Source organism: Penicillium brevicompactum (genome assembly GCF_028827555.1).
Source record: "Penicillium brevicompactum strain IBT 35665 chromosome Unknown utg000006l_segment0_segment0, whole genome shotgun sequence".
In the NCBI taxonomy this organism is placed as follows: domain Eukaryota; kingdom Fungi; phylum Ascomycota; class Eurotiomycetes; order Eurotiales; family Aspergillaceae; genus Penicillium; species Penicillium brevicompactum.
Genome location: NW_026623209.1, coordinates 5,775,511 through 5,786,852, shown reverse-complemented (window position 1 = coordinate 5,786,852; position 11,342 = coordinate 5,775,511). Strand labels below are relative to the sequence as shown.

Below are 11,342 nucleotides of genomic sequence, written 5' to 3'. Positions count from 1 at the left end.
CAACGTAAATCACGTCACATTTTAGTAGATTGCTTATCTTTTTGCTGTGATATACCTAAGCCACTATCATATCATCTAAACGCAGAAATGTGACATGATATAGATATAGCTTTTCTGCTTTAGGGGTCGGTGATGGTGGATTGTATACTTCACAATGACACGCACCAGCTGCCCGGTAACCTTGAAAGACGCCCCACACGGCTTTATCTTATCGGAGTGCAGCCTAAAACCATCTGGGGTCATCTTACTTTCTTGTCTTCCCTTTCACTCTACCATGGATTCCGACGAAATTGTAGAACCTCTTAAAGAGGAAGATCTGGACGCAAAGTGAGATTTGAATAATAGAAAAAAGTGTGCCAATCACTGACACAGCGACAGGTACCCCAACCGACCTCACAACAGAGCTCCAACATTCGCCTTTCATGATTTATACCTCAACCTCTTCAATCCTCTTAATGAGCTAAAGAAAAAGCCAGGTGGTCCGGCCCCAGCTCGCCGGAAGCTCGGCCCGCATGGAAAGAGTGCCTCGAGTCTCAACCCTTTCGAGCTTCGCCGTGATGTGATCGAGCGCTTTGTCTCGCGGTGGCGTAAAGAGGTCGGCGATGATATTTATCCAGCTCTTCGATTGATCCTTCCCGACAAGGATCGTGATCGACCCATGTACGGCGTCAAAGAGAAGGGTATAGGCAAGATTCTTGTCAAAATCATGAAGATAAACAAGGAATCAGAAGACGGCTATAATCTCTTGAACTGGAAGCTTCCTGGCCATGGTGCGACGATGCGCATGGCCGGTGACTTTGCCGGGCGATGCTTTGATGTTCTTTCAAAACGGCCCATGCGAACCGAGCCCGGGGATATGACGATAGGCGAAGTCAACGAGAAGCTTGACAAATTGTCAGCGGCCTCGAAAGAGGAGGAGCAGGTGCCGATTCTGACGGAGTTTTATCGGCGCATGAATCCTGAGGAGCTTCTGTGGCTCATCCGTATTATCCTTCGGCAAATGAAGATTGGTGCGACTGAGCGCACACTATTCGACGTGTGGCACCCCGATGCAGAGAGCTTGTATAGCATATCTAGCAGTCTGCGGCGTGTGTGTTGGGAGCTCCATGATCCAAACATTCGACTTGAAGGGGAAGATCGCGGTGTCGCGCTGATGCAATGTTTCCAACCTCAACTGGCTCAATTTCAAATGCATTCGTTCGAGAAAATCATTGCTCGCATGAAGCCAACAGAAGATGATAACGTTTTCTGGATCGAGGAAAAGCTAGATGGCGAACGTATGCAGCTTCATATGGTGCCTGATGATTCCTCCAATGGGGGTCGGAGATTTGGATTCTGGTCGCGCAAGGCTAAAGAATACACCTACCTCTATGGAAATGGTATTTATGACGAGAACGGTGCAATGACAAGGCATCTTAAAGATGCATTTGTTGATGGAGTACGGAGTATCATCCTCGATGGAGAAATGATTACATGGGACCCCGAACAAGATGCAATCGTTCCCTTTGGTACACTCAAGACTGCGGCGCTGGCAGAAGCACGCAACCCATTTTCCAAAGGCCATAGACCGTTGTTCCGCGTGTTCGATATATTACATCTCAACGGGCGCGATCTAACGAAATATACGCTCCGCGACCGCCGCAATGCCATGGAAAAGACCATCCGACCTGTCCATCGCCGCTTTGAAATCCACCCTTACGAGGAGGCTACCACTACCACAGAAGTCGAAGCAGCTCTGCGTAAAGTCGTCGCTGAGGCTTCAGAAGGTTTGGTGTTGAAGAATCCACGTTCTCTCTATCGCTTGAACGAGCGCCATGATGACTGGATGAAAGTCAAGCCAGATTATATGACCGAGTTTGGAGAATCCCTAGACGTTGTTGTCATTGGCGGGTATTTTGGCTCTGGTCATCGAGGAGGCGCCCTAGCCAGCTTTCTGTGCGGGCTGCGAGTCGATGAGAACAACAATGATGAGGAGAAATCGAAATGCTGGTCCTTTTGCAAAGTCGGTGGCGGATTCACCGCGGCTGACTACCAGGAAGTCCGCCACCATACAGATGGGAAGTGGAAGGAGTGGGATGTGAAAAAGCCACCGACCAACTATATCGAGTTGGCTGGCGGGGATGCTCAGATTGAACGTCCTGACATGTGGATCAAACCCTCCGAGTCAATAGTCCTGTGCGTGAAAGCTGCTTCAGTGGCTGTCAGTGAAACATTCCGCATGGGTTTGACGTTACGTTTCCCTCGCTTCAAGAAGTTGCGCAAAGACAAAGACTGGAAAAGCGCACTCTCTGTCCAGGGCTTCCTTGACCTCAAGTCCAATGCCGAGCAAGAGCACCGTGAAAAAGAGTTTGCTGTGGACAACTCTCGCAAGAAGCGGATTAAGAGGGTCACGAAGAAACCGCTTACCGTCGCTGGATACGGCGAGAACATCAACAACCAGTATATTGGACCTTCCGGTAACGTTTTCGACAAGCTCAACTTCTTCATTCTTACCGAGTCAACCGTCCCAGAAAAGATGTCGAAGATTCAACTGGAACATCTTGTGAAGGCCAATGGGGGCAAAATCTATCAAACAAATACAGCTGCACCAGATACGCTCTGCATTGCTGAGCGAAGTGAGTATTCTGTTCCACAAGTCACGATAAACTTCAACTCAAATGTTTCTAGGAACTGTCAAAGTAGCTTCGTTGCTGAACAAAGGCGAGCAACACATCATCCGGCCATCCTGGCTGCTTGAATGCGTTAAGCAAAACGAAAGAGATGCCGGGATGCCCGACTTCCTTCTCCCATTCGAGCCTAGGTATTTATCGATGACCAGGATGATCTTGCGGCAGCTAATATTTATTGATTCCCCAGACACATGTTCTTCATAATGGAAGATAAAGAAGAAGAGTTCACATGCAACGTTGATCAATTCTCCGACAGCTATGCCCGCGATACGACCGTCGACGAGCTCACAGAGGTAAGAGATCGCGCAAGCAAGCATGGATATTATCTAATTCCTTATAGATTCTCAAGCAGATGGAAGCCTCCACTAGAAAAACCGACCACACTCTGGATGCAAGAACAACCCATAGGATAGAGACCCGCATCCAGGATCGGGTCAGCGCTGGATACACAGCGCCCTGCGGCTGGCTCTTCAAGGGCCTGACCTTGTTCCTCCTCCCCCAAGCCCAATCAGATGGTAAACAGAAAGACCTGCGTCTGCACCTCGCACAAAACACAGCCCGCTTCGCAAGCGCTGACATCGCTGCTTCATTATCGGACTCGAATATCACGCACGTGGTAGTCAACCCGGATACCCTTACATCGAAGGATATCTCCAATATTCGAGAGTCTCTCGCAGAGAAAGCCGGTACCAAAATGCCTCATCTGGTTAGCGTGGACTGGGTTGAAGAGTCCTGGAAGAATGGGACTCTGGTTGACGAGGAGAGATTTCAAGTACGGCGGTGATACTTAGGGCTGAGGTAATTCAATTGCCTACTTTGAAGCTTCACGGCGATATTCAGCGTTCTTACTACATAGCATATTGTCATATTGTTTATTGATTTTCAAGGTTCTGATGTACTACACACAGTGCATTCAACAAAGGCAACATGTCCTGGATAACTAGTCGGTTCACGTGAACTCAATTTCGCATCAGCCGACACTGAATTCGAGCTGAGTTAGGCCAGAAAGATAGGCAACCTTTGTTCCCATGGGTTGCCCTAGCCGAGAAGCCTCTCATTGGGCGTCTAGTACTGACCCCGTGATCATGCCAGTGATGAGTGTAAATAGCCGGCCACGCGGGATGATCTCATGAGCTGTGAGATGATATCACCATCTAATTTAAAGCCAATCTAGAGTTTGACAATGTCTGTTTACAATACAAATACAATGCTTAATTGGGCAGGTTGTGTAAATTGGTCTGGTTTTGATTTAATTTTATTGAGATCTGTCGAGTTGAAGAGTTTAAAAGAAGAAACAACCCTCAAGCGCAGGGTTGTGAGATGGAGAAGGGGTATGTAACAAAGGAGAGAAAGTATGACCGGGACACGGCCATGGTCCAACGCCGCGCTTGAAATGACCAGGAAAAGAGACAAGAGAAAAGAAAAGAAAAAATTCGTGTGAATGTGAGTGGCCAGAAAGGAGATGTAGCATGCCACTCATGCGCCCTGCGCGATGGAAAGTATGCGATGCAAGGCCTGGTTCACTCGGCTGAGATGCCGACCCAACGAGAGGGGACAATGTTGTTGTCGTCTCCGTCTTCGTATTGCCCCGATATGCGGTAAATGTTCTTGCGCGCTGGTAGCCAGACTCGAGCGCGGGTGGGGATGTCCTCGCGGAGTTTACCGCGGCGTCGCATGTTCATTTCAAGAACCACCACACGCAAGAAATCGCTGTTCTCGCGGATCTCGCGTGAGCGGGCCATGGGCGGGACCTCCGGATCGTAGGTCACAAACTTCTGGTCCCGGCTTGCGATGTGGAAATGGTTGCGTCGGTTTCCACGGCTGCTGGAGCGGCGATATGTTTGCATTTGGATGGAGACGGGGCTCATGCCAGTGGTCTTGGGCGTGTCATGAGGGTAGTCGTGGTAGACATACATCTCCGCAGGTGAGATAGGGGTTGGGTTGAGATAACGTCGCAAAGCTGGCGAGGGGGTATCTTTCATTGGCAGTGGACGACGATCATCGGTCATCTCTGGAGCAATGGCGAATAGAGATCGAGTGAGGAAGTCCTCCGGCTGGACGGAAGGTGTAGCAAATGTCGAGACGCTCTGTGCAGCGGATTTGATGGCACGTAGTGAGGCCGTAAGATTTGACTTGAAGGTAGATCCAAGACGTCCGAACGAAGCAGATCGCTTTGTGGGGGTGGTGTCGGCTTCGACGGGTTCATTGTCATATTTGATTTCAAGGAATTCACTTTCATCCAGCTCAGTTGGAAGCAGGGGGTGATCCAACGCGCAATCCTCGCAATGCGAATACCGAGGTTGTCGTTTCTCTGGGGTGGTCCGGTGACTCGGAGGGGTGGGAGGCGAGGAAAGACTTGATGGAGAGCCGAGACCATGCACCAGGGAAGGTGTTGATTCACTCGATGTTGATCTCACGGAGAGTGGGGAATCGTGCTCGAAATCGTTGCCCATAATCTTATCATGGTCCTCAGGTGGGCTGAGAAGGAAGCCCAGAGGAGAGTAGATGGACCCGTCGAGAAAGTGATCTTCTTTCGGCCTGAGGTCTTCCCGCAACATCCGTCGAAAATCCTCTTCATGGTTTCCACGGGCTAGTTTCCTAGGCCTGCGCGTGGTTCGGCTTCGTCGGGGTGGAATGGTGGTCGCATCTAGCATTGAGCTGAATGACGTAGGGATGTGGCGTTCATTAGACGAGCTCGAGGTGGATCGACGAGATAACTCGGATGCTTTGGACGGCGTACGGGACCGACTTTCCCTGCGCATTGACATGTTCCGAGAGCCACGCTTTGGGGGGATCACGACTGGGGTGGTGTTCGGTCCCCGAGTCTCTGTTTGTGGGGTGGGGCGAGGACCAGCGTGAAGTGGCGGGAATCGTTTCATGCTCTGATGTTCAAAGGGCTTTTGCGGCACGGCCGAGGAGAAGATAAATGCTCTGGGGACCATCATAGTGACGACTGCACCGGGAGACAGTTGCTAGCAAGGCCTAGACCGGACGAAGCACTCTGGTCGAGTGTCTGGGCTAGATACATGGATAGAAGAGAAGATTGAAGACTGTAAAGAGACCCCCGTCCGAAGAGTCAGACGAAAGACAACAGCTAATCTGATTAGGTGTGTTGGCCCAAGATGCAGAGCGGATAGGGCCGCGAGACAAGGGTATGCACGCGACTCGATAAGGTGACGGAAAAGTGATAAAGGGTGATAAAGGGCGGAAAGGGATCGATAAGATTGAAATATTGTAGGCGAGGAGGGAATCGAAAGCGAGAAGAAGAAGAGAGATATAAGGAGCAAGGAGTAGAGAAGTAGATAGAGAAAGCCCTGGAGACAGCAGAAGATGGGGAAGAGTGATGATCTCAGATAGGCCCGTATTGGGTAGGTAAAGGCTGAAAACCATCTGTGTGCAGGCAGTCCCGATGAGTGGACTGGTAATTTATTTCAGTCGCCCGCTGATTGGCTAGACGGTGCCGTCTTCCGGGCCATCGTGTATTTTTGGTTGTTTTGGGGGTATTTTTGAACAATTCCCATTACTCATGGAACATTCCGCCGGTGGAGTCCGGAAGGGTGGGCTTTCTTAATTTGTCTTGTCTCATGTCTGCGAGTATCACTACGAGTCCTCTCGATATTATGGATATGTAAGCAACTATCATATCATACGTGTCATTCCAAGGTTGTGTCGCGATATGCGCTCTATATTGTACTCCGTACTCTATAGGGTGTACGAAATAAGGTCTGATACCCTCTGACTCAGAGGTATAGGGGCTAACGGAAGGGAACCCGACAGAAAAAAATAAAGAGAAAAAACAAAGTGGGTGGGCCCGTTAAGGTTGCTTTTAGTGCGGCGTCGGCAGATGCACACCGTTCTCCCCAGGATCAAAACAGAAAATGTAATAATGAAGAGGGTCCTGACAGTACCCGCACGGAGAGGTCCCATTGTGAAGTCCTAATTTTTTCTTTTACTTTGGCCCGAGCCCTTGTTTCATTTGCTTATCTACGAATCCTGCTTGTATGCATGGAACCCAAAAAAGCAATGGGAATGATATGTGTGATTACAATGTGTGATCGGTGTCAGCTCGATAGATCGACAGGAACTCCAACGGGGCTCCCTGGTTCCTCCGATTGAATTGTTGAAAACAACATTAATCAGCGGGTGGCTGCAGACTTCCTAAAAAGTCAACTTGAAGAGACGTGGCTAGTGGAGCGCCTTTAGCGAGCATAATTACGGTGAACCCCCTTTTCCTACTGACCCTACCGCCCCGATAGTATTGTGGCTTTGTGGCGGTTTTTTTATCTTTTATTTTGGAATTCAATTTTGTACGCCGTACGGAGTGTACTGCTGTATCTCTTATATCCTTACTCCGTACTTTGTTCTGGAGCTGCTGTGGGATTCATGCGAACTTGGCTTGTCCAATAACAAGCTTGGGTTACATAGAAGTGTACATAGACATTCAAAATCAATGCAAGTCTTGCCTTGGCGGGTATATCCATCGATTGTTCTCAAAAAGAAGAGGTTGAGACGTGGCTGGTGGAGCGCCTTAAGCGAAAACATTGCGGTGAGGCCCCTAAGTCGATCGGTTTGGATTGTTTCTGTGTGGTTGGGTTAGGCATTCATACATTCCTAGGCTAGCAGTATTTTTCTAACAATGACTTGGCGTTCTCTGTCAATACCCGTGTACGGAATACTCGATTGGAAGAAGACAAACCTTCCAAATAGTATGACCTAGGGAGAATTGGGAGTGAGGGACGGAGTACCGACACCGACCGGGATGTAACAATGTGAGAGAGACCCTGACTCTGTACGATGAACTGTATGACCATTGTTTCATCCGTGCCTATTTACGACCGAGAGTGTCTCTGTTTAGAGGGACTCTAGAAAGGGTCCTCCATATTATCCTCTATACGAAGTACTCCGTATACTCCTTGATAATGATTATTTCTACATCCCATTGAACAATGTTATTCACATTGTAGACTGTATCAACAGGCTAAAGTTCAATTCATTCTTTACGTAGCCCGTGGGGTCTAAGACCTTCAACTAGAAATCACCGCACCGGGGGGCGCCTGGGTAATATCTAACGCACTCGCCAATCCTTCGAGATCCGCGGCATTCCGGAAACAATTTCCTGGTGATGACTTGGCCTCCATGAATGATGTCAGCATGCCATACCGAGGCGCGGCGACATGAACATCTTCAAATTGGGGCCCCGGGGATGGACTGAAGATGTGTAGCAGGTTGAAAGAGGCCTAAAAGAGTGAAGTCGAGACAATGTCGCGAACTCAAAATCACGCCACGTGAAGGGCATTAGTCAGCCGCTTATCGAGCTTGCATCACAGCCATCCAGAGCGCGGCGATAACCACATCGCTGTCGCTTGCATCCAATCATTTCCGGCTCAAGATCCTCGCATCCTGCAAACCTGTCTCCGCCTCCACTGCGGGTCTGAATATCGTGGGGTAGATGACCTGCAATTGTCATCCGTAGATCTTGAACCGTTGATTGATATTCTCGAACGCCTAATTTGATATCAGCCCACTTGACAGCCCTGCAAACAGCCAATTTGGGGGTTGACCATGTTCTAAATACGCGTGATGTCCCGATATGGAAATGCGGTGCATTGATCACACCTGGACCAGTGATAGGCAGACACGACAAAAGCAATAGACTCACGACCAAACTGAAATTCTCTTGTCTCCAGCCGTGCGAATCAAACGTTTGGAAACATGAGTGCCGAACGTGCCCAGTCGTCTAAACGACGGTGCGTTAGCACGGCATGTGTTGCTTGTCGCAAGAGGAAGTCCAAGGTGCGCGCCCTCTGAATCATCCAATCTCACCTCTCCATTACTAATGGTATCCGTGAAACAGTGTGATGGAAATCTCCCAAGTTGTGCGGCCTGTTCATCGGTATATCATACTCCATGTATGAATTCCACCTATGAACAAAAACGTATGATCGACACATCTAACTATTTGCAGGTGTATATGATCCAAACTCAGACCAGCGCCGCAAAGGTGTATATAAAAAGGACACTGACTCCTTGCGCACTAAGAATACCACTTTGCAGACTTTGATACAGGCCCTATTGAATTACGATGAAGCCGATGCTTTTGAATTGGTACGCCAAATTCGCTCTTGCGACGACCTTGAGGATGTCGCGAATTCAGTGCTTGCTCAAGAGAAAGGGCTTTTGTCGGTAAATCAAACTTCAAAAGAACCAACCAGCGAGGACTCAGTTGAAATCAATCAATTTGAGTCAGAACTGGCTGGTAAGATGAGCGAGCTGATGCTAGATGGCTCTCGCAAATTCATCGGGGGGACCTCAAATCTCATATTCCTACCACCAGGCTCGGAGTTACATGAGGCAGCTTCGGTTACAAATAACCTCACTCTCGCCACTGATCAAGTACACGCAGTGAGCCGATGGACGCGAGTTACAGATGACGACTCGTTGATCAGCCATTTGATGACGATGTATTTCACGTGGCATTATCCATTCTTTACCACTCTCTCCAAAGACCTGTTCTATCGTGATTATATTCGCGGAGTTTCTAGCTCTTATTGCTCTGCATTGCTCGTCAATGCGATGCTAGCCCTCGGTTGCCATTTCAGCTCTTTGCCCGGCGCTTTTGATGACCCCCAGGACCTGACAACGGCGGGCAATCAATTTTTCAAAGAGGCTAAACGCCTTGTTCTCGAGAATGACGAGCACGAGAATGCGAAGCTCTGCACAGTCCAAGCATTTGCACTGATGTCTGTTCGAGAAGCCGGGTGCGGTCGCGAGGGAAAAGGTTGGGTCTACAGCGGCCTCAGCTTCCGTATGGCTTTTGATCTTGGACTTAATCTGGATTCGCAAAACATTGGTGCGCACAGTCTCAGCGACGAAGAAATTGATGCTCGCCGGGTCACATTCTGGGGCTGTTACCTGATTGATAAGTAAGTGGCCCTCGTTCAGATAAAATTACCTCTTTCTTACGGTTATCTCACAGATGCTGGTCAAATTATCTGGGTCGTCAGCCTCAGTTAACCTCCGCTAACGCCAACGTGCCCAAATTCGATGTGTTTCCGCGAGAGGAGACAGAGTTATGGTCGCCGTATACTGATTCCGGTGTGGGCCACGAGCATACCCAGGCATCGCGAATTCGAGCAGTTGCGCTTCAAATATCCAAGCTGTGTGAGATCAGTAGCGATCTACTGGTCTTCTTCTACCACCCAACTGAACTCGAAAAATTCCAACCCAAACAGTCGGAATTGAAGAAACTAAGTGATGTCCACACCCGGCTCGAAGCATGGAAAAACAAATTGCCCAAGGAACTGATCGCAAAAGAAGGGCAATTACCCCAAGTACTCGTCATGCAGTAAGTTGGCTTGCAAAGCGGTCAGGATGTCTTAACTAACACACATTACAGCATGCTACATCAACTCCTGGTGATTCATCTCTATCGGCCCTTCTTGAAATATACCAAGGCAAACACCCCATTGCCTCCCCACGTCTCACCTCGCAAGATTTGCACACAAGCTGCTGCTACAGTTTCCAAGCTTCTGCGCGTGTACAAACGTGGCTATGGACTGAAGCAAATTTGTAACATCGCCGTCTATATCGCTCACACTACATGTACCATTCACCTCCTCAACCTGCCCGACAAGAATGCCCAGAGAGACGTCATTCATGGACTGAAGAATCTCGAAGAAATGGCAGAGGGTTGGCTTTGTGCTCGACGTACTCTTCGCATCCTGGACATATCCGCAAACAAGTGGAATGTCGAGTTACCACCCGAAGCAACAGCGGTCCTTGAGCGAACCCACACCAAATGGGGCTCATGGGGCTCATGGGACCAAGCGGCATCACCCTCAGTATCCTCCGAATCACCCACATCGACCGCCATGCACCCCGCCACGACCCCAAGCCGATTCTCCCCTACTGCACCGCCATTCCAACCCTCCCGCACAGAAGACCCCAGCAACCCTCTGACAATGGTCGGTTCGCGCATGAGTCCGCAATTTGGCGCCGCTCCAACCTCCATTCCAATGTCTCTCCCGTCCATGCGAGCAGCCCACAGCGCTCTATCAGCCCAACTCCAAAGGCCCGAATTTGCCCCGCCTGAGCCCACATATCTCCGGCCTCAAGTGGCCTACCAATTCCCTCCTATTGCACCAAACCCTTCCACTCCTCAGCAAAACGCTTGGTTTGACGGATCAGGTGCCCATGTCCCGCCTCAAAATAGAACGACGCCGTCGAATGCATCACCTGTGTCCGGCTACGACGGCACAGAAAACCTGGTTGAAGAGAGCCAGGACTGGTGGTCCAGAAACGCTACCTACGGTATGGGCATAGGTGGTTGGAACGGATCTTGGAATCATCCATCCCATAATCAGCAACCTCAAATTGATTTCCAGAATGAGAACCTAGTTGCTGTTCCTCAGCCACCGCCTCCGGGTCCGGATGTTGGCCCTGGGCAGTCCCAGATACCCCTTGGTATACCGATTGATCGCCCCCCTTCAGATCTTAATGGTGATACTGGGTTTAGGGATGGATGGCAGTCATTATGATTGATGAGATTGCCCCGCTGTTTGGGGCAGCTATGTACACATGCTTTATCTTCATTCTCGCATTGTTGTTCTATGTATTTATTGAATTTCTGATACCATACTAAGGCATATCCTCAGTTCTACAACCTGGGGACCT

The 11,342-nt window shown here is 49.5% G+C and overlaps 3 protein-coding genes across 3 annotated transcripts; 2 read left to right on the top strand and 1 right to left on the bottom strand.

The window, feature by feature from the left end:
* Positions 1 to 274: 274 nt before the first annotated feature.
* N7506_010406 (DNA ligase (ATP) DNL4) lies at positions 275 to 3,453 on the top strand (the record flags this gene model as incomplete). Its single annotated transcript, XM_056959699.1, has 5 exons — positions 275 to 327; positions 379 to 2,615; positions 2,668 to 2,800; positions 2,857 to 2,962; positions 3,010 to 3,453. 5 exons carry the CDS (start codon positions 275 to 277, stop codon positions 3,451 to 3,453), a joined length of 2,973 nt encoding a protein of 990 aa, XP_056809089.1.
* A 736-nt stretch (positions 3,454 to 4,189) lies between these two features.
* N7506_010405 (uncharacterized protein) lies at positions 4,190 to 5,614 on the bottom strand (the record flags this gene model as incomplete). Its single annotated transcript, XM_056959698.1, has 1 exon — positions 4,190 to 5,614. One exon carries the CDS (start codon positions 5,612 to 5,614, stop codon positions 4,190 to 4,192), a length of 1,425 nt encoding a protein of 474 aa, XP_056809088.1.
* Positions 5,615 to 8,381: 2,767 nt separating this feature from the next.
* Positions 8,382 to 11,206, top strand: N7506_010404 (putative C6 transcription factor (NirA); the record flags this gene model as incomplete). The annotated part of the gene is made up of 5 exons (XM_056959697.1): positions 8,382 to 8,462; positions 8,524 to 8,578; positions 8,635 to 9,592; positions 9,646 to 10,014; positions 10,066 to 11,206. 5 exons carry the CDS (start codon positions 8,382 to 8,384, stop codon positions 11,204 to 11,206), a joined length of 2,604 nt encoding a protein of 867 aa, XP_056809087.1.
* Between the last annotated feature and the right edge of the window lie 136 nt (positions 11,207 to 11,342).